This window comes from Agelaius tricolor, unplaced genomic scaffold, assembly GCF_023055355.1.
Source record: "Agelaius tricolor isolate 1412-34295 unplaced genomic scaffold, bAgeTri1.0.p SCAF_9, whole genome shotgun sequence".
In the NCBI taxonomy this organism is placed as follows: Eukaryota; Metazoa; Chordata; class Aves; order Passeriformes; family Icteridae; genus Agelaius; species Agelaius tricolor.
The window spans coordinates 38,339,054-38,363,199 of NW_027269269.1; the positions used below are offsets into that span (position 1 = coordinate 38,339,054).

Consider the following 24,146-nt stretch of genomic DNA (forward strand, 5'->3'; position numbering starts at 1 on the left):
CAAATCAAAGAGAAACACAGAGCTATGGCATTTATGGTCCTACCTGCATGCATTGCCATGTTTCCTCCAATAGAATAAAGAATTTGAAATTTACTTCTTATCAATATTTGAAGTCATAAGGTTCAAAGTACTCTTAAATATTGCAAAAATTAGTGACTTAATACTCTTGCATGCCTCTGATTGAATATTAGTGTCCAAAGCTCCATATTGCAAAAATATGAGCAGCTGACAGCTGAGTACACTTCTCACCAACTTGCAATCCTTTTGGACTCTATATCCCTATATCTTGAGAGAATTGGGATTGTTCAGCCTGAAGAAGAGAAGGCTTCAGGGTGACCTAAACTGTGGCTTTCCAATACCTGAAGTGAGCCTAGAGGAAAGATGGAGAGAGACTATCCAGGAGTGATAGGACAAAAAGGGAATGGATTCACACTCACAGAGCAGGTTTAGATCAGATATTAGGAAGACATTCTTTGCTGTGAAGATGATGATGCACTGGCACAGGTCCCATTCCTGGAAGTGTTCAGGGCCTGGTGGGATGGGGCTCTGAGCAACCTGGTCTAGTGGAAGGTGTCCCTGCCCATGGCAGGGGGTTAGAAACAGATAATCTTTAAGATCCCCTCCAACCCAGGCCATTCTTTGGTTCTAATTTGGGAGAATCACTTCCTTCCCCTCTTTAAGGCTCTCCAGACTTTTCCTATTTAGTGATTATTTTTCCTTTTTTGGTTCATATTCTTCAAAGTACTTTCTCAAAGTCCATAAAGTGCTGCTTGTTGCAACTGCACCAATTACTCTGCTGTGCACAGCGCTCCCTTCTACCCTGCTCCTCCTTATAACTTTGGGGTTGTCTCCCACTCCACCTGTTTGTGTCTTATTCCTGTTAGGTGGTAAATCCTGTTTCCAGAACAGAGACTAATAAAAGGCATTAAGAAAATTAGGAAGTCACCCAAAACATACTTTTGTGCTTCTTTATATACACTGAGGATTTGGCACAGTCCAAAGCTTCTCTCACATTCTTTAGAAAATTTCACGTAAAGAAGACAGAAGGGAAGTGAGCAAAGCAGCTTTAAATCTGGGACTTGAGCAGGTTCCTGTTCAAAATTCACTGTGAAAGTATGGGAAGAGGAGTTTTCTTTTGCTCTTCCCCTCTGAAATAAAAACTCTTACAGACAAATATGACACTGCCTGATGGCTGAACTTCAACACAACCACCCCACATGTACAGTGGTAGTGAGAATCACAGATTTGAGAATCACAGATTCAATCCCAGGTCTCAAAAGCTTTGGAAAGTACCTCTAAAAGGACATTTTTATTTATAAACAAGCAACCAATTAGCATTCCAAACTGCTGAAGACTTAGGTACAATTTGCAGTTTTAAGCTATCATGTCTTTCATCTTCAGAAGGCTGAGGTACAACATGGAAGAAGATGGAAAACAGCTTGCACACTGTTTGAGCTTGAAAGTCAAACTAAGACCTCTAGCAGGCTTGGGTTAAGTCAACATTTTAAACAAACAGCTCACCATGGAATTACCAGCCTGCATTTAGAGAACATTTACTTGTTTATAGCAACAAACTCAGAACACTACTACAATTCAGAAGACAGCTAAGTATGATATGTGTCCAGAAGAATTCACTTTATGCTTGTGTCTTGGCACATACTAAGAAATGCCATCCAACCACTCCTCTACTACATGGTCAAAGCAAGAAAAAAAAATGTTAGGACAAAAAAAATCACAGCCAACATTTCCTTACATGGTTACAGAAGTTTTCAGCTTCTTGCCCAAATTAAGTGATGTAAATTTAAATAACACACCTAAACAATGCATCCTGTATTCTTTATTTTAATTAAATAAGCAACTATTTATGAGTCAAAATGAAAGGCATGATCCATTAAAGCTTTCCATACCTTCGCAAAAAATTTTGCAATATTACAAATCACTAAATGTAAGGTAAGAGTATGAAACACCACACAAGCAACCTGAGGAAGCCAGAGACCACAGAAGCACAAAAAGCAGGAAAAGGAACACATTGTCAACAAATATCATAGGATGACTGAATTTGGAAGGGACAGGTTCACTTTTCAGAGAAACAGAGCGAGTGGCAGAGGAATGGAAAGCAAGAAACTAGATTTCCAACATCATTATTGCTCTGCCCATGAAATTCTACAGAGCAGTTTCTATCATATCCCCCACCAACCCCTGCGTCAGGCTGTTCCACAGTGAAAAAAGTGGAAAGAAAATATTCCATCAATGACCCTTTTAAGTCATATGGGGATTGAACACTGAATGCTCTTCAGCCTACAACCTGGCATTGCATGCCCAGCAAAGCAAGGGACTCAGGAGCAATGTATAAATGTGCACATTTAATAATATTATGCTAGGCTTTTTGTATGAATGCACTACCACATCATCCACCACAATCCTTTCCATCCGTCATGACAAATAAGAAACATAAAATAATGTAAAAGTTAGATACTTGTGGTAGGCTGCTTTAAAGAAGAACAATATTGGCAAGTAGCTGAGCTACCAACTGGGAAGAAAATACTTGCTTGATTCTCATCCATCAAGTTGGTTCATTTCTTCCCAGAACTAGAATCAAAGGAGATCCTAATCCCAAATACACTGACATCAGGGAAACAAGAAGCCTGCTCCTAAACACAATGCAACAGAGTAAAATGCCAGAAGTGGTGTTAGGGACCCTGAAAATAAAAGTTAAAGAGCACCCTAGGAGATTTATGCTTACTAACTTCATTCAGCAAGCTATGCACTTTTGGGGAAAAAAAAATCCTACTCAGACAGACACAGGGAAAAGTGTGTGAGGATGCCAAGCCCCAGCTGTCCTGTTGGGATACCTCATTTGGTAAAGGGAGAAGCTGCAACCTGGCCCTCTGGAAGTCATGAGACTGGGGGAGAGAGTGCACATGGTACATGAGGAATGGCACTGGAGAAAGAGGAAACAGCAGCATTCACAGTACAGTTTTCACTGATTTCCCCACACACTTTGCTTCTCCCACAGAAATGTACCTTGGCACACTGTGACATCCTCTGAACCATCTGGGCATTTCTCATGGCACCTTTTCCACAGGGCAGATCCTGCCTGGACATTACTTCTTGTACATGACCAGAGCTCCACTTGGGACTCCAAAAGATAAAGTGTGTCTGGTGCAGTGTCTTAAACCAAAACATCTGGGGGAGAACTTGCACAGGCAGCAAACCTAAGAGATGATTCCAACAACATATCCATGTGCTGTCCTTACTTGCTTTCTGCATCCCATGTCCTGAAAACTCTTAACTTCTGCTCAGCATGGGGTGAAGGAACCACTCCACAAGCTCCATAAATTTATTATTTCTAAGCCATTTTCAGGCTGTAAACTCTTACAGTCAAGAAAAACTGTGACGTTACCTTTTCACAAAGGGGCCACTAAAATCTACTGCAGAAAAGTAAAAACATACAGTGGTGTATTTGTGTTTTGTTTCTTTAAAGAACTTGATGTCATAAATTCTAATTCAAGAGCAGACATATGTAGTCACAATAATGAGAATTTTTAAAAATTAATAAATAAAAAACCAATGCACAACCAACAGAGAAATAGTCTAAAGCCTCAAGATTTATGGGTCCTTTTATAAATGTTCCTCTAACTAAACAGTAGCAAAATCATGCATGGGTGAACTCCTGTCCCAAATGTAGGTTTATTAAAAGTTCAAGAAGAGGTAGAAAAAAGGTTGAGGAACTTGATTCATTTCTTGGCAGGTGACATGATTTAATACAGTTTTGTTCTGAAATACTGTCTTGGGGACTCAGTTTTAAATTAATGTTATTATCAAGTCAGAAGTCCTTAACAGCAAGGCAGATTTTTAGAAGTTACACTGTGGGAAAACATTACCGGTCACTAATGCTGCTGAATGTAACTGTGGAAAGCAAAATTTTGTTTTGCAGCTCTCTGAAGAGAGACTCCCCTCTTCCTGTGCAGAAGAGGATGCCTTCCACATGTGCCTATTTCTCTACAGCACAAATAAATACAGGGTAAAGGCAACATTTCAAATGAGGTTTGAATCTTGTTAAACCTTGCTGTCATGCACCATGAACGTCTCTTCAGGAATTTCACACTCTTAATGCAAATACACAAACCATTTATGACTGCATTTCACTTAGTCAGTTAATTGGTGCCTATAAAACATACATTGCAAAAGGAAAGCATCAAAATGTCAAAATCTCTTTTTTCCTTAACAAGTACGCCTTAAATAGAAAGATGACTTTTTTCTTTCTTTGCAATTTAGTTTTAGATTATATTACACAATATATCATTGTGACTGACAGTAGTTAACATTTAGATATTGTTGACCTATGTGATGTGTCAGGTTTCAAAAGCCTCCCAAAGAAAGCAAAAAACTACTTCTACATAGTCAATGCAACCCAAGTAGTCAATCTGCCCTGTGGATACATAAGTATGGTATTAGCTAATGTTCTAAATTAACATGCATTAAATTTCCTGGGATGGTTGCTTGAAACATAAATCTTCCTGGCTGACAGATAATATTAATAACCTAAATTTTCAACCAACTGAAGCTATAAATCTTTCACTGGTTTGCTTAAATTACATTCCATAGACCTAACTCCAGAAGTTTCACTATCTTTTAGGATCAAGCCATTATAATTCCAGACACCACAGATTTTCACATGGTATGGCTGGTGACCATAAGAACTAGCTAGGTCTCTTTCTAATCTGTTTTCAAGGTATAAAGTTGCACACTGGGTATAAATAACATGAGATCATAGGTCTAGCATAGGTTTTTACATTCTCTGCCCTCTGCTCTTATCTCTGTGATTAAGAAATTAAAAATGCAAGTTTCCATAAAAACATTTACCTAAAGATTTTCAGTTATATAAAAAATATAAAAAATTTCTTTAACAGAAATGCACATGCACATAAAATCAGTGCTTTAGATTTTGGGCTGCTAGGAATATAAAATCTGATTACACAACAGAGAGGGTAAAACACCAAGTCACATTAGCCCCATAAAGATCTTAATGGAAATATTTGCTTCTGTTAGGACAACGTTTCTGCTATTGCAAAAAGAGCTATGCATGCGATGGAATAAGGAAAGGGGGAGAGAGGAACAAGGGAAACATCAAAAGATATCCAGGAACACAGAAAATTCAAATATTGCTAGATTCCTAAATGCTGAAAAAAAAAAAAGGTCCAAGAACATAAAAACTTCAGTGGGAAGTTGAGAGGGTCATAGAACAATTAAAGAAACCTTTCAATTTCATGATCTACAGCATTAGCTAAACAGAATCTGCAGGTAAGTAAATCCTTCCCATTAAAAAAAAAAAAAACAAAAAACAAAACCAAACCAACACACAAAATGACCCACTTCAAACAAAACCAAAAAACCTCCAAGTCAAGCAGAACATGTATAGCAGTAATCCAATTTATGCAGTCTTCTGGGATTTCAGGGCAACTTTAGAAGAATTAATTTAACTAAGCTTTTAACTAAGCACCAGTGAAGTGAGATGGAAAGTCCAGGTACAAACAAAGAAGCAATCAAAAACTAAGAAAGGAAAAAGAGCCAACCATCTGTTCCAGCCTGAAGGGAGGTTACTGTAAATTCACCAACTCTGCACTGGTAAGTAAAATTCAGAAGTGATTGAAAAAGGACAGCAAGTTTTGACCATGTTTGCTCAGTAAAGAGATTTACAGTGTAGTAGAAACGTGAGTTGGCAAGCATGAACAGACAGAAACATCATATGAGATTGAGTACCTATGTAAAAAGAAAGCTATTTTCAAAACTGCTATGTGTACAGTGAGGTACCTGGTGGAAAGCAACTCAGGAATTTGTAGATGATGGGCACTAAACTAACTAGCATTATTCACATTATTGACCTGTGAGATCAGACCACGCTACTCAGGGCTTTTTTTCAGGCATCTAAAAACTTTCCAAGGTTTGACAAACCCTGCACAGCCTCTCCGGGCAACCTCCACTGCCTGCCTGTCTTTATAGGAAAAATGCTTCTTTATATCCAGGCTGAATCTTCCTTATCTCAATGACTCCTATTGCCTCTCATCCTCACAGCATGCACTGCTCTAAAAAGCCTGGCTCAAGTACATCAGAAACCTCTTGTATTCTCCATGACTTCGTAAAAATCAGAGAGAGCTGCCTTGCTAAGACTTCTTCCCACTGTCTCTCATCACCACTGGATGCAGCTCAGTGGGTCCTGTGGACTTGTATGGGTCAAATTTGCACACTCAAATCCTTGTTCAGAATTCCCTCAACTATGTACAGGTCTGAGGTCTTAGAGATAGATCTCACTGATAAAGACTGAGGCAAAGCAAGGCACTGAGTACCTCACCTGCTCTATTCAGCCATATTCTCCTCACTCAGCCCTTTACACCCAGTATAACATCAAAACCTTTTCTTGTTACCCTAGACAACCTTTTAGGCATCAACTCAGGTCAGCTTTCACTTTACTAATACCATTCCTTCATGTCTGCACAACATCTCCAGTCTGCTCAGCAGCCCATCTCTGCTTCCAGATCCTGCACACTGCCTGCTTGGCAGTGAAGCTTGGCTATGAGCTCCCTGAGAGCAGAACAGACTCTTCTGGCAATCAGGGAATGCTCTTAGCTTTCCTAAGCATCTCTGCACTTCCACCTATGGAACCCCAGACACCAACTCTAGAAGAAAACAAAGTCTGTTCTCCTGAACTGGGTCTGGGTCCTGTTATTCTTTTCTCACGCCCAGCAGCATCTTAAACTCCATTATTCGTGGTTGCTGCAGTCAAGAGTACCCAGATTACTCCACCTTCAGTTCTTCCATTTCTGGGGAACAGCAGATTCAGCTGTGCATCACTGGCCCATCAGTGCTCATACCAGGAAGCCGTTCCTCAGGCCCTTCAGAAATCTAGTGTGCTTCTGTCCTGCTGTGTTGAACCCAGCAAGGGTCAGGATGTTTACTGAAGTTTCCCATGGGAACCACAGACTGTAATGCAGAGACTTCCTTGCCTTTCAGGAGGCTGTGTGCACATCCTCATCCTGAGGAGGGTGATCTGTAGCAGACACAACTGTCACTGATGACAGCATGAGCTGCCTACACCCAGGATCTGCAGAGAGTCAACTCCTTGTCTTCAACAACTTCTTAATAAGAAACATTTTGAAGCTCACTTATATATGCTACCAGCACCTTCTACACTTCAATCTGACTTAGGGATAGACACATTAAGAGATGCAATAAATAAATAATGCGCAAAAAACATCTCATGCAGTGGCCTAAACTTCCCAAGAAAAGAGATTATTTTAAATTACTCACTTAAAATGAGCTGACTCACCTCCCAACAGATACAATGAAGAATGCCCACAGCTGTTTGAAGAGTGCTTACCTGAATGACAGCACTAAACCAGCACGTGTTGCCAACATTCTTTAATCCTACAGGGCAGTTGTCTTGCCGCTTCCGATCATAAGGGTTTGGAGAGTCACTCCATACCTCTGGATGCGTCCTCTTTAAACTCGCTTTGTTTTCTGCAATACTGGCTTCTAGAACTCTTTGAGAACAGAAGGGAGGGGAAAATGTGAGAAAAAAACAAAGACCCCAGAAAAACAAAACAAAAAAACCCCCACCAAATACAAGTAAAATACATTCAGGTAGCAATATGGACATCATAATGACATCATTCACTTATTGTTGCTGAGCAATATATGCAATATTATATGCAATATATATTATATGATATAACATGCATCCAAAAATCTATTTTACTTCTAGCTATGCTACAACAATTCTGTTACCTTTTGGAAAATGGTATTGGTGAGTGCATGAATCTCTTGTAAGAGCTCTAGATACAAGAGCCATGTCTACAAGTCATCAATTATTTAAGAACTAGATTCAAACAAGATGGAAAAATTTTAGGCAGCACTAATAGTACAGTGCTTTCATCCTCAAATGCTTTTATTGCTATGTGAAGCACAAAGTCACCAATCTTTTGTTTACTGACAGGAAGCCAAAGCTAGCAAGTCAGCTTTCAAAAAGGAAGGCAGTTTTCTTAGTTTTCCTTTTTGCAACTTAGGCAACTGTGTTAATCACTTTACATGGCAAGTAATTACTTTATGAGCCATGGAAAGACATCTCCCTGCAATTTTTCAAATGCCACCCAACATTTTAATTGTATGCTTCAATGACCACTTTCTTTGCTGGAAACTGTTCCTGTGTGATTTATGCTGATTATCCATATTTCACATGACAACAGGATCTGATGGGTGTGAAGATCTCCAACTCAAGCCTCATTTGATACATTATTTCTGTATCAACAGGTGGCTTAGCCTGGTGACAAAATACACCTTAAAAGTAATTTGTGGTAGGTGTACTCTAAATAGAAAGATGGAGATGGATGCACTGAGGTCATGTAACAGTGGCTCTAACTCATAAGCCAAGAGTCTGGCTTCGCACTACGGACACAGTAGTCACTGTTTCCAGCCATCCAGTCCAACTCTCAGACAAAAGGCTGAGCTCCTCTCCAACACCAAGCACAGGATTTCACAGGCTGCTTCACAAGCATTAAGCAGTCTGAGCAGCATGAAGAGCTGCCCCCTCTCAGTTCTAGAGTCACCAGCACCAAAGAAAGGCAGCTTTAGGTTGGTCTGTAAATGCAGATCCTCAAGGATAAAGTTCGAACTTCTCAGAAAAAAACACAGAAACAGACAACCCCCCTCCTCATAATCTCTCAATTTCCTACCTACATCTTTATTTCAAGCTATGCTCCTATCAAAGAAAGAAAAGCTATCTTACCAAGAACTATGAAGCATCATATGAGTTTACTGAAGATAACTGTTCTGGGGAACATACTAATTTGTCATTGATACTTATTTCAGAAAAAATACAGTAAAAGAGGCATTCTAAATTTGAGAGACCATTTGATACAAATACCACTTTTGTACCTGTCTCAGAAAGAACCTAAATCTGGTAAATTCCTAAGGATTAATCAATTTATTTTTTACACCACCCTGTAAAGAGCACTGAAAGGGCAAGCATATAACCCACTAAGAGTTTCTATTCTGACATCTCTTCAAACACCGTATAGGGATGGAACCTGACCCTGATTGCTCCAAGAGTCTTTTCTGATAGCTTTTTCTAGTAAGAAAACCACAAAATGTAAAGAAACAGTCAAATTCATTTCCCTTTTCACTAATACAGTCCTTCAAAATTATTGGATGACCTACGTATCTCTGCTTTGAGAGCAAATGTTGGTCAATGGGGACATTTTTTTAATGTCATACATAGTTCAGAGAATTTGTCATGCAGGTAGAATTGCTTAAAATCTTGTTTAAACTAAATTGAAGGGACCTTTAAAACTGACAGGAAGATTGACAGACTGGAATAAATTTAAATGATGTTGTAACTACTTCACACCACTTGTGTTTCAGGTAAAAAAAACCAAACTTCTCTTTTTGTTCTCCCCAGAAGTTCAAAAATATTTCAAGATATTTCAAGATTCAAGTTCAGAAAAATAAATACTCTCAAACTGAAACAGTTCCCTGACCCCGTGAGTATTACCATTCATCAGCTTAATTACTCACTAAAACTTCTTTGTATTTGAATTTGTGTTTCTTTAGCAGGTACGGGATTGACTCCCTTCTAGCTCGACCTAAAACATGTTTCCATGTATTAATAAAGTATTTGTTTCTGAAGGCATCATGGTATTTTTTCCTTAATTCTACTTATAACATTATCTGTCCTCAGAGATATGCCATTTGCACATTCTCAGAGAGCACAAGCAATACTGCACATTCTCTCTGCTGAATTAATTTTCCAACATAATGATAGTCATGATGCAGTTAAATCAAAAATGAAAAGTGAAATAAAGTGCAGTAAGCACAGCAAATAGGAACTTGATGATCAGCTAGAATGCTACATAAATAAATGTATTTACTAGCACAGTGAGGATATCTCATATAAAATGCTCACTGTCTTACATTCATAGTGTCACAAGTTTGGGACATGGCCTGGATCAAGAATCTTACACTGCTTGACAAAACAAGCATCCTTCCAGAGAGTTATGATAAAGATTTAGCAATTTTGTTGACAGAGCTGAAGCCCCACTTTTTGACCCTTGGGGACAACAGCACAGTCTCCAGCACAGAGCCATCAGCCAGCTGTTTGCAGTTTGACAAAGCCCCAACTCACAGGACCTACAGCTTCCACGCCTCCAAGGGCTGGAATCCTGTTTGGAGGGAAACACTGTAGCCAGGGTTAATTACTGCCAGGCTTGCCATGAGGCTTGAAAGCAGTGTTTTATTTCTCTGTAACAAGCTGGGCACAGCCAAGCATCTTTGCAGAACTGCAGGGGGTTCACCAGACAAAGCAAAAACCCCACAGCAAGGCAAGTGCACGGCACGAAGATTCTGTCAAACCACGCTCTAAGGAAGCCCACTCAACGTGCTGCAGAAAAGCCCACTCTGTCAGCTTACTCAGCTAAAGAGCATAGGAAGGTACTTGTACTGTGACTGTCTTACAGCTGGACATGCAGGAATATATCCCTGACTCTACAACATTCTAAAACTCCACCTTGCATCTACACACACAATGCCTAACCACAGTGTAGAGTCCCAAGCAGTTTTGATGACCCTGATTTAAAAAAAAGCTCAGGGGCTGTGCACATCCTTCATGGACTGACAGCATGGACTCATTTTTATAGGGGCAGTACCACAGCCACAGCTGATTTCTCCTTCCAGTAATATCTCACTGGCTTCCCTAGTGAAGCCCTCTTTCACCAGCTTCAGACTTCAATCCACAAAAAGTAATATAAAAGGAGAAACTTCTTCACAACAGGAAACACACTGATCAAGCACATTTCTCCAGGAGACTTAAAGAGGAAACAGGAAAAGCTTTTAAACGTGCCACGTACAAGATGTTCAGCTCGGACACTCGGACATTTCAGATGCACTCTCTCAACACCTACACAGTAATCACATCTGTCCTCATCAGGCACTTTAAAGAAATCACATTCAGGAAGACAAATTCTACGTGCATTACAACATTAATTACACAAGTCAAGAAATTCCATTAATTCTCCCTTGGAAACCCTAACAAAATCTTCACAAATTAGGTTCCAAACCACTATGAATACCTTTGAAAAAAATATCCATCACAGCAAAAACTACTTAAATATGCACATGGCCTACATTTTTTTTAATGAACCATTTCCACAGTTTAAATTTGCTTATTATTGACCTCCTATTGGATTTTTGCTTCTTGTTTTATCTAGAAAATCAAAAGTAAATGGCTGTAGCTTGACTTGTTTACAGCCAGTGTTCCATTTTTTGTTTTGCAAAGCTCTCCACAGATCATGCACTTTCTGTTGGAATGCCAACATTCTTCTGTGGGGTGTTAACTACAAAGTGGGCTGTTTTTTTTCTTTTGTCTTTTTGTAATAAAACCAGTCTAAATTCTGTCCTTAAGGAAACTGATTAAACAGTTCAGATTAAGAATTTAAGAATTCAACAACTCTGAATTTCCTATATTTGTTCAACACTGACATAATCTGTCATCAGCTCAGGGTGCTTCTTGCTAAATTACTGAGTTGATCTAATGTCTCAATGCTGCCAAAACCTTCAAGATCCTCATTCTTCTCTGCCTCCATTCACAAGCAAAGTCCCATTCCCTTCCTTGTGTCATGAAATACTATGGATCCTCCAGTGACTATTTTTACATGGCTTGTGAAATGAATTTGTGCAACAAATGATCCAAAGAACCCTCCAGCAAGCATAGAAAATGTGGTGCAGTGCACCAAGGAGGATATGACCTGCAACAAGCTCTTCATTTGACATTGCACATGTTACTCTGAGCAATTTTGCCATTAGATGTGAGTCTCTACTTCATAAGACCAACATCTTCTCAACAAATAACCAGATTGACCAGATTGTCTAGATGTCTTTGTAGAAAACAGGCATCCTTTGTTATTTTCTGCAGTCAGAAAGATATACACTGTAATTTAAGTAAAAAGTATTTATAATACTTAAATACTAAGTATTTATAATACCAATAATACTATGGGCTAAGGTAGGACCAAATGGGGGGGGGGGTTAGTTTCAAAAGTAAAAAACAAAGTCTACAACAAAAATCCTAAATCTTCAAGGCTCCCAATAATTGAGCACAGCAGAAGCAGACAAGGCTTGGGTAAAGAAAAAGAGGAAGAAAATTTTCCATCTCCAGAAATAGGTCCATCTCTCTGAGTGCCTGCTTAAATCACAACTCTGTAATTACAGCAATTCTGCCTTTCAAAAAGGAACACGCAAGAGCTGACCTTCTGAAAAAAAACTGGACAGAACTTCCACCATCCTCTTGCATACATGCACATACTGAGGCTTTAGAAAAAAACAACCCCTTAAATCCTTCTTCCAGTTGTTAATGAGAATATAAACCCCTTTCATCCCACCCTTCCCTCCTAAAATATGCTATCTCAAATTCTTAAAACAAGATGACTTTTATCACAAATGGGGAGGCAGAGGAGTATGTTTATTCTCACAATTAGTGTATTTATTTTTCAAAAGGGAAAAGAAAATTACTGTTGATAAAGTAATACAAATAAAGCAATAAAATATCTATATTTTCAGAGATGGAATTTTCTAATAAGTCATTTAGCCTGTCAAACACAATGAACTGAGAAAAAGAATTATCATGGTTAATCTCCCCATCTAAATTATTTTTTTATAAAATTGGTCTTTTATGAGGAGGTAGTACTTTACCTCCTATCAAGGATCAAATCATTGCCTGTTTCAGAACAAGGCCAGCCACAAATTGAAAACTCAACATTCCTCCCAAGGCCAGTGACAGATGAAAAAAAAGAAACAACATCCCTCCCACACAAATCTACACCCAGGCTTAGTTCAAGTCCCAAATATTTCATAATTGTATCAACATACCAAAAACATACACTGTACAAAACGTTATCATAAAATCTGACCAAAAGTTAGCTCAAAGACTCTTATCACACCCAAACTGAGACAGTTATGTTTATAAAGCTTGAAATCCAGAACTTCACTCAAAGCCTATAAATCTTACGTGTTAAATAGGTTAATAACATTCTTCATCTGCTAAAATAGAGCAGCTGCTCTTAGTGTCCTCAAGTCACAATAATAATACCCACTCCCTCAATCTCATCCCTAGCAAAGAGGGAAGAAAATGTTATTGTAAAATGACCACTGCAAAAAACAGGACAAAGTATTTATTTGCTTCTTAATTTATATTTTGGTTTTGTTGCTTTTTACCTGATACACAAGAGAAACTTCTGGGTTTTGTTCCTATTTAAATATGACCACACATTCTCTATCTCCATCCACTTCCTCCATATTTAAAGAAATACAAAAATATGAAACATTTTATTAAATCTTAGTCCACACATAATAGACTATTTTCCAGTGTAGAAGATACAATACATTAAAGCAGCATCCTGAAGCCAGGCATATCAGTAGCACAAGTAAAAGTAAACAAGTTATTATTTGTTAAAAGTTTAAAAAAGCAATACAGGCCAATCTCCAACTCTTTAATTTAATTTCTGCTTTATATAAGTTGGTTGTTTACCTGCTAATGGCTTGTTCCTCATCTGTAATTCCAGTCTCCCTGAATGCCCTGTTTGATTCCTCCAAACTCAAGGCAATTGCCCTCTGAAGATCATCTTTATCATCTCCAGTGAGATCAATCACATCTGAAAAGCAAAACTATCTTTCTCAAAATTAAAAGTGAAACAGAATGAAAGGTAAGTCTTACTGTAGAGGAGAGAGCCCACATGGATTGCTGAGTACCATTCCAGTCCATCCCTCCTGTGCCCTATGCTCTTGCAACCACAAACCCTGCTAACAGCTCCCTTCTGCCTCCAAGCCAGATAAAAACCTCAGCAGCTCACTCTTGACATGATGGGCTGTGGTTCTCCTTGCTCCTAATGTTCTTAACTTTCACAAAGTTATGGGACAAATTTAGGAATACATGTTTTCTGAAAGCCCTCTTAAAGCAATACACTTAAATGCATTACTTCAGCTACTGAGATCAGTTGCTTCAAGTAACACATGATGAAGAACCTTACTTAAAAAGGATACCTTAATTGAGCATAGTTGATTTTTCCTCCTCATGAAGGAACATGTAACAATGTTTTCCCAACACAGCCCCAAGTCCTACAAGTATTCTGTACCCTGGTAAGCCAAATACTTTCACACAGTTTCATAACAAATGGAACAGTTCCTTACTCAACCTAATTATTTTCTCTCCTGTTTGTGCATTCCTTTTCTGAACATATTTAAATTTTCTTTCATCTCCTGAAAGTATCGCATCTCAGCATGAAAAAAACAAATACTGGAGAGAAAATGAGGACCCATACTTGGATAAATGGGGAATTTTGGATGGACTACTGACTGAAAACAGCTCTATTTCTGCCTTCTTCACCAGCTCTTACTATACAAAGGATCAAAGACTGACATCCCCCATAAACTTCCTTACTTCCTGAGAGCAACAACACCCTTCTCCTAATTCAGGTGGGATCCTACTACACACCACAACACAAATCACGTCCCTATCAGGCACAGCCGAGCTTTTAGAGCAGCTAAGAGCCTACAGGAATGTCCATCAGCTGCACAAGACCTTCAAAAAAGCCAAGGTCACTGGTTATCACCATTTCAAGGGTCAGAAGTCTCTTTTTCCAAGTCAGACAGAAAGAAAGGAATAGCACAAAAGAGAACTTGTGTGCAATATCAGATTTGCACACGGACAGGGAGCACCGGCTGGTTTGAGCCTCCCTCTTCCAAGGCCAAGTTTACCCAAAGAGTTATGAAAGGGAGTTGTCTCCAGCCTGGGGTTTGGCCATTAGAAGCTGGAAGGCTCTGGGAGAAAGAGATACAGAATTGAAACTGGAAACTGCTCACAAAGAGAGACAAGAGGTTTGTCAGCATTTCTGCTTCCACAGGCAAACCCAATTACTCAAAAACCCTTGTCTGTCTACGTTCTGACTTTTCTGCTGTGCAGGCCAGCCCACGGTAGAGACTGTAGCTTCCCCTATTCCTCTGGGCTTTCTTTTATGGGATGCTTCTCACTGGATCAGAACAAAACACTAAACTCAGTGTATAAAAATCATTGCCACAGTCACACACAAACAGAAAATGGGATGACGTGTCGTTGTAAAAAGCTGAAACCAGAGAGAATTTGTAAAGAAATTTTCTTGTTAACACCAGCATCTTCAAAACTTAAGTTTTAAACTCAGCCCTGTTTTCTCCAAATAATGGTTGAACTTCTATTTTATTTAGTGGGCCTGTAAAAGGGAGCACTCTTACCTGCAGAGTATACTGGGCAATCTGTCCTGACCTAGAAGTATAGAAAAACACTGTTGCTATAAAAGCAGCTCTTCCTAATTTTATTCTTAGGTCTTTTACAGTCAGCTCAGATCTTCCAGTGTAACAGAAGGGTACTTCAACTCAGATGCCTGAAATTCTCCTTCAGAAATACCAAAGCAATTACAACCACCACCAGCAGAAGTCTCTCCCAGAGAAGTTTTGATAAATATGCTGCCACTCTGAGAATAACATAATTTGGGCAAAAATACCACCTCAGCCTGGGTCACATGCAACCCCAGCTCTGTCCTACAGCCTGACAGCAGAAGAAGACTAGAAAGGTTGACAAATGAGAGGATCCCCTCACCACACACACACACACACTGCCTATTATGATCTAAAATGTGGTGCTTGTGCTGTATTTTCTGCACATTTACAAGGAGCCACACACAGCCCCTCATCTTGCCTGGAGCCAAGCTGTATTTCTCAAAGTAGGAATAGTGGTCACAACCCAGCAGCCCCACATGCTGATGGACAGGGATGGGATTACTCTGGTCACTTCCTTACAGAGAGGAATGTTTCTTGAGCAAGTCTCTAGTCAGGTAAGAGTGATGACATTTTTACATGACAATAAAGAAAGCAAGATGAAGAAGTCAGCTTCTCTATATGGGGACTATTTTCTAGAAAACAACTCAATGTAGGTGAAAATGATGTATTTAAGAAAACCTCCCCCATTATACAAAAATCTATCTGGATCAACTCCAACTCTCACTTCCATTAAAATATTCAACTTCTTTGCAACTCCTTAGCTCTCTAATTTTTATTAATCTATAAACCTTATGTGTTTAGAAGTTTATTACCATTCGTATTACCAGAAGTTACATAATTTTAATATTAAAACCCCAAATCTTTTACTTCCCTTTGCTTTCCAAGAGCAGATGAGACAAAAGTGTTTTGGCATGCAAGGGTTTTGGAGCAGACACTATAGGATTCTCTTTAGAAATGTTATATCCATACATTTGTCCTGCTCTGCAGAAAGAAAAAAAGACAACAGAGTGAAGACACACTGCCAGATATTACCACTACATGTGAGTGGTACAATCAATTTAAGTCACAGGGGGCTAACCTAGCATAATTTATGTCAAAAAATACATTTATTAATATCATCTCATCCATGGTAACCTATTTCATGAAAGCTTTTAGTTCAGAGCAAATGTAACATAAAAATGGTTTTGACATTTAAGCTAAATGTCTTTACAGCTCACACAGTAAGTCATTAAGCTGCAACACCTCACATACAACTTGAAGCCTAAATCATAAGATATTAAAGAAGACTTCAACAGAAGTCACAAAAGAAGGGTAAGTCTGAGACTAAACTCTTTGCTCTAAAAATCAAAAATTTATATATATTGCCTTGTCTCCACATCTTGCATTCCTTTCACATGGTTATACATTATACAAATATGTACATATAATACATGAAATTAATGTAATTTTCTTTTTTTCTCATTTTTATTTTAAAATATCTTCAAGTTTTATAAATTCTTGCATGGGGATGCTAATGTTGCAGCTATGAGTAGTAGAACTCATTCATGAAACTGAGCTGCTGAAGTTTCCTATCTGACCAACAGATTACTGGTTTAAGTATGAGTTTGAAGAAAAACAAAAAATATTACTTTTACTCAAAGTTTTTATCAGACACACAAGTTTTTTTCTGTGATAGGCTGAAGGATGCATTTCATAAAAGTATGGAACTAATGCCTCTTGTCCAAATTTAGTTCTGTGACTTTAACTTACACATGCCAGCTTTGTAATATTCCTCTCATTTAGCCCACAGAACACTTCAGTTCTCACTGGCTCATCCTCATAAAGGTACTTATTACTTTAATGTCAAATAGCCTTAGAAAATGCAAACATTCTTAACCAAGCCATGACTAGTAAATAAAATTTGCTTATGAAAAAATTCTTCATTTTTTGAGGTGAAGAAACTTCTCATCAACACAGTCTGGTTTAGTGCATGTGTGTTTATTCAATGAAAACTAACTTTCATAATTAATCTGTTTTACTAAGGAATGTATTCTTGGTTTACAATATTATTATTATATAATAATGTGTCCATCTGATACATAAGGTTCACAGAGTTTGACACTGTAATTCTACAAAACAATTTTAAGTTGTATATTGAAATTTGGGACAAATACTAGCGTATGTATAATAAATGCACACACTATATCTATCCCCATAGATCTACCTTTTTTTTTTAAAAACCAACTTATTAATCTGTTTACTTAGGAAATTTCTATCATCATTTAAATAAATGGTTCTTACTTGTTTATTGCCCAGGTCATTAAAATAATTACTGTGTTGTTGACTTGGTACTTATATGAGGAGGAGGCAGAGAGTAGGAACTTCAAACTTAAGTAGGCTGGGAAACTCAGCATGAGAGACAGATCAGAAGTAGCAATTGAACTCAGGGATAGGCAATAAACATCCACAGTGATGCAACAACTGGAACAGGGAGAAAAAAAATGAAGGGGCAGCCTTGATGGGTTCAATAGAGCAGTGCCAAGTATGAAAATTCAGCAGCAACATTCCAATTTCAACACAAACAATATAGAAGTTTTTTTAAAGGGAGTTGAGACTGCAACTGGTTTATTTATTACAAGCAGAGCTAACTAAGCAAGACCCTACATACTGCCACCTATTCTATGATGTTAAATTCACAATGATCTCCTAAGGTGAAGATTTAAAGGAATTTATGTGGCTGTATTTGCCAATTTTGGTTAAAACTGGATGTGGGGAGAATACCCAGCACCCCTGCAGCAATTCAGCCAACTCAAACCACTGTACTGGTGCAAGAGCTTGTAAATATTGGCCACCACTATCCCACAGCTTCCTCATCTCAGCTGTATTTACAACATCCTGCAATTCTAACACCTTAAACTGAAGACTCCCACACCTATGGGGAAGGAGAGAGGCAATCATGACACAAAGCAACAAGTTAATGTGTAAGATGAAAAGAGGACCTCAAGGTACAAGACTCCTGACATTTTGAAGTGGGGACCTTGACATATCAAGCTGGCAAAACTCCCAGGAACCTGGATGGAGATGACACAAGTAATCCTTGAAATAGAAGGAAATGTCATGAAGACACATAGAGATGGCTGAGTTAGGCAAGGTGACAGAAGCAGCCACTGTCAAATTCTACTCACAGAAACAATAAATGAACAGCTAGAAGCTAGAGAATGAGGACTGACTAGGACTTGTGCCAAGAAGGATCCAGGAGCTACAGCCGACTCATGTTCAATCTGCAATTCACATCATCCCAGAACTGGAGAAAATAGGAAGTGTTACATTTCTGTCAGAGTACTACATGGATATTTATAGAGATTCACCTATTCTTCTGAAGAACTAAGCTGATGTCTTCATTATAATTTTGAGTGCCACAGCTCAGGAAAGAAGCATACTAAAGAAGGCCTAGATGAGAAGAAAAAAAAAATGACAATAGGTATAGGAAATGCATCCAAATACTTGAAAGGAATTTAGGCTGTTTCATTTAGATCCGAGAGAAGTCTTTTGATACACTGTCTTCAAGCATGCAACATGTCATCTGAGATAAATGGAATGAAGTATGCTATAGTTTCCACAGGGGCACACAAGGAGTAAAGGACTTAACCTGAAGCAAAAGGGATTTAGGCAAGACACTAGGAGTCTAAGGTAGGGGCAGTGAAGCTCCAAAAGAAATTACCCTAAAAACTTTTCAGAGTCTCTAGAATGGAACAGTAAGAAATGTTTTATAAACATCACTTCAGAAGGATGTAGGTACCATTGAGCCTAAACTCTACCTGACTGGAAAGGGCTGAGTGACTTTTGAGATATATGCAAAGGCTCAAAGTATGAACAGGAAGATATAAGAAGGCAGAAGCCATGAAGTCTACAGTCCTCAAATTGCTCTCTATGGCATTTCATAGTTACACTTGCCCTTATAAAAGGGCTTGAAATCTTTTGTTTTGGCTATGGAATGTGCAATTGCAAAGACTAATAAGTCAGTTTTAATGAAAAATAACTGGGTTTTCAAAAGAAGGGAAGGAGAGAATTTGTCCTGACAAATTTCAGGACAAATTTGCATTCAAATTTCATTGGAACGCAACGCAGCTTCCAAAATACATCTTTTCATTCTGTTCCTTCCTTTAACCCTAGGTTCTTCAAGTTCCTTCAATAATAAGAACAAAATGGATACATTCTTAGTAATCCAACAGTTCTGTTGTGCTGCCACACATGAAAATACACAAAATTGCTTCAAATGGGAATAAAAAGGTTTCTAGAGAAATAAATAAAGTGAAAATATTTGGAAGTACTAATAAACTTCTTTTGTTTTTCTTTAAGTACAATGCCTAGGATTTCCTCTACCAAGTGAAACATTGAAATTACCTTGGACTAAAAAGTGTGCACCTGTACATTGAAAATCTAATGCTTAAGCACTTTCTCCTCACAGAGTGCAAGAAGGACAAGAAAATGCTAAAACCACCTTTGCAAAAGGATCAGATTAAGCTTGCATCACTGTTGATGTGAAAATACTACATTTGCAGGTGCTTGCACATGCCATTTTGAACAGACAAAAAGGCAAGCATCATGAGTAACACTGGTTGCGCAAGTCAGTTTTATTTAACAGATGGAGCAGGTTTAATGAAAACCTATTATCCTATTTTTTTTTGCAGCTGCTGAAATGTTGTATTTGATAATAAGAAAAACCAGGTCTCCTTATACCTCCTACCATCCTGTCTGCAACTCAAACCATTTATGACCACTGTTGCTTTTGAAAGAGCCAGGGCACAATTCTGGCTGTTATGGTACACAGTAGCATTTTCATTTTACCCCTTTAACTAAGTAACCACATCAAAGAAATGTAGTCAGTCAAACTCACATCTGATACATCTTTATGCAAGGAATGCATTCAACAGCCTTCCCAAATGGCTGGAGGTTTTCTGTGGCATAAGACAGCTCTAGTATTTATCTGTGACTCTCTCCTTCCCAGTTTGGATGCTTTAACTTGGCAGGACCACAAAGCTCAGTGACTCTTAACATCCCCAGTTCCAAACACACAGAGGTACTTAAGCAGTAAGGAACAGTAAGGGTGAGTTTTAATTAATTAATGTAATTATACCTATGTGGGATAATAAAGGGAGTCAAATTTGAGAGACAAGATCCTGTCATTAACTCAGCATAGCCACTGAGAACTGCTAATACATGTTCTTTTGCAGTAGGGAGCAGTGATGGTCAAAGCCACCTGCTGAAGATTTCCCATCCTGTGACCACCCTCCCATTCCCTCCTCACAAGTCACTGCCCTTTCACACCTCCTGACATGACAGTGTTTACTAACACAGGGCCCTGAGACTTGGCCTTTTTGGTGCACTGCATTTTTTAAATCTAGAATCCAAACAATTACAGGCAAGCACTTTACAAGGAAAGGTTTCTTCCAGAAGCATTCAGTAAATCACTACAGGAGCTTGCGGGGGGGGGGGGCTCCATGGTCACACTGGTTTTGACTTTTGTTCTGCTGTAGTGTTCAGTTCTTGCCTTCTAAGTCCTCCAATATGATGAAAATTTCACAAAGCCTTTATCTCAATGTGTTTCCAGTCTAACTAAAACAGCAAAGACTGGCTAAGGGCTCTCATCTTTGTTGCCAGTGAGGACCTGACCAGATATTAAAGATGTTTAAGAAAAATTTCAAAACCTACTTTTCCCACAGCAGTTGGTGTTTCTTGATCACTGACTTGTCGTGCTGTGTAACTGTAAGGAATCTGCCTTCAGCCCTCCAGAGAAGAGAAGAGAATCCTGAAATTCACCTTGGAATGTACAACTCAAGACCTACCCTTCTCAGTTTGACCATCTGCCATGGGAAATGTGGGCTCTTGCATCCCTTGTCACCTCATTTCTTCAGTAAGGGTGTACAGCACAGTAAGTGACAGTAAAACTAAATACTTCTATTAATGGGATTGCTATTAAATCTAATTAAACACAGACTCCAAGAGAATCCAGCTTATTATTCCACTGCCATAGTAGGTTGTCAGTACTAGAAACTATGACAGTGGTGAGTTGATTCTTAATAGCCTTCATTCCCTCAGTGGCAATTTTCCGACACTGAAAATTAAACACATGGGGAAGGTTGTATGTTTTCCTTCCAAAGGAGTGAAAAGAAGAAATACACAAAAAACCCCAAGCCACCCACCACAACTTACTGCATGGATAACACAACTACCTATAATGCTCTCAGGACACTTTATACAGGGTTGCTAATAATACCAAGGATTTAAATGCAGTTTTCAGGTTGGACATACTGAGAATAAATTAATCTCTAATTAAAGAAAAAAGTTTAAAAAGTTCATGTCAAGGTTCTACAGACAAAAGATAACTGTACAATTGATAAGGAAATCTAACTAAACTTCTTTACATTGAAGGCACCATGAGCACAACAAAGGAGGAAAAAATCTTACTGCATGAGGCATTAAATAATCTTACTTGTTTAATAAAATCTACATAGATGTACTAGATATATGGCCAAAGAACTGATATGTAATTAAAATATTCTCCATCTGCATTGGAAATGGTGTAAAGTAACTAAAGAATCAAGAAACTAAGATTTTACAGATATCAATCCCACAACAAAACTTACTTTGACTTTTACTTCTGTTATTTCCTTTATTTATTTGCAGAATACATTTATTTTCTCCCCATAAAAATAACTATACACTAAAGCAGAGGATTAGAACCTGCAAGACTTAGAGAAATGCAGGTTGTAGGACCTCCTGTATCAACTAAATGAAATTGTTTAAAATTGGGTATATTTAATGCTAATTTAATATATAAAATACCTACTCTTTTAGTACAAAATTCACACTTAACCTCCCATTTCTCCCTTTGGGATAGTCATTCCTGTCAGGGAGGAGCTACTCTTAACAATATTAAGCTTTAACATATTAAAACAAACAATGACAGACTCTTCTCCAATTTTGTTTTGACAGAGGAGTACCCAGCTTTTGCCTTAAATTATTTACTGCATGAACCCAAATTAAAACCTGCAATATGGGGGAGGAAAAAAAGGTAAAAAAAGATGGAAAGCCCAGTTACTCACCCTTTGATCAGTATCATACATATAGGTAAAGGAAATGCCTAAAGGTAGCTCAAATAAATTAAAAATTAAAAACAACCAAAACAAACCCCACTGAAATAAGGAGAGAGAGAACACATAATAATCTAAAAATTGATAAGTAAGAATTATCTGCAGATTAACAGTTATGTCACAGGCAAGGTTTTATTTCCCATGCCTTTAAACTGAACTTATGAAAAGAAAAGATACCTACTGGTGTCTGCCTGGCTGCCCACACTGATATATCTGTCATTCCCAGGAAGGGCTGTTTGGTAGTAAGTTGCCTCCTCTAGCTGGGGAACCTTGGCATTCTTCGCAGTGAGAAAAGCCACAGCCAACTCCAGATTACCATTGCTGTCCTTTAAGCATAAAAAAACCAAAAACAAGTGAGAGTCCTCTCACCCTTTCTTTAATTTTTTCTGAAAGCAAAGGACATGATTAGCAGCTTCAAATCAATAGGCATTGATTGTACTGTCAGGCAAAATACTGACTCAAAAAGAAAGTTTGCAAATGTGACCTATTCTGCATATTTCACTATTTTAAACCAAAATAATGATATAACATCTTATAGAAAATTGTTTTGGTGGTGTTTCACTTCTTTCAGGAAAGGAAAAAAAAATGTAGTGTAGGTCAACCTCTTAACAAACCAGCACATTCACTGAAGTCAGACTTCAACAGAAGTAAGATGAATTCTTCTGAAAATACACAGTTTCATTTTCAAAGACAGAGATCCCAGCTTTTGAAAAGCAGTTGTGCACATGACTTAGGCTAACAACAACTGCCTGGTTTTGTGTAGATATATATTTTTGATTTAAATTACTAAATCCTCATTTACCATGTATTAATAGCTAAAAAGTTCTGCTTGAGGGAGAGAAAGCATTTTTTAAATTTTTATATATATTTATTTATATAAATAAAATATTTATATATTTATGGACACAGAATACAGAGAGACCTGCCATTTTTTACTTGCCTCAAAGAATTCTTCTGTGCTGTGAAATAAATTACAGTGGTTGAAAAAACATTGAAACAATACCAATTTAGCAAAGGTTGGCAAGTTCAAGCAGTTCTTCATTCTACACAGTGAGCAAGGCCTGTGCATGGTAGAAAACAGCCACACCTTGACAAGAAAACACCACTTGGTTCCTCAGGAGCTGATCATCTGTAGTAGCACCAAAGTATCCCAAAATAATTCACACAAGGCTAAAGGTAAGTCATAACAGTCCTGTCTTTTCATTTTTGAACACTTGATTAATTTTTAGGTCAGTACCAAAAGAGAACAGGATTCTATGCAAAGTGAACAAGCAATCATTGGCTTTTTTTTCCCCCTGAAATAAATTCAAGGGGGGAAGGACAAAAGGAAGGAAGGGAGAGAAAGGAAGGAAGAGAGGGACAGAGTAAGAAAGGGTTGGATTTATGGCTTTCACAGGCAGTTAAGATGCATTCAGGTTCATTCAGCTTCAAGTCACTTATCTTACCTTCAGTGCCTGTTGTAGTACCTGGATGTCATTGATACCAGTGATCTCCCTCAGCTGATTTAAAAATGTTTGCTGGTGCTAAAAAGAAAACAGATCATCAAAATAGGATTAGAGCCAAAAAAACAGCAAAATCATGTCTTAACAGAGTACACTCCTCCACAAACATTAAAGGCATCTCCATAGGAGGTTTATGCACCACAAAGGGGTAGAACCT

General features: G+C 38.2%; 1 protein-coding gene across 3 annotated transcripts in view; it reads right to left on the reverse strand.

Moving 5' to 3' along the window:
• The window catches only part of USP25 (ubiquitin specific peptidase 25), an 88,700-nt gene that overhangs the window by 43,501 nt on the left and 21,053 nt on the right, over window positions 1-24,146 (reverse strand). For 2 of the 3 annotated variants that reach the window (XM_071433678.1, XM_071433676.1), the window contains exons 2-5: window positions 23,933-24,010; window positions 22,669-22,813; window positions 13,574-13,697; window positions 7,379-7,541 (exon numbers count right to left, since the gene is read on the reverse strand). In XM_071433678.1, the coding sequence (XP_071289779.1) occupies window positions 7,379-7,541; window positions 13,574-13,697; window positions 22,669-22,813; window positions 23,933-24,010 (510 nt within the window). Of the gene's footprint in view, window positions 1-7,378; window positions 7,542-13,573; window positions 13,698-22,668; window positions 22,814-23,932; window positions 24,011-24,146 lie in introns of those variants that run through there. The other variant, XM_071433677.1, reaches the window with a different exon arrangement.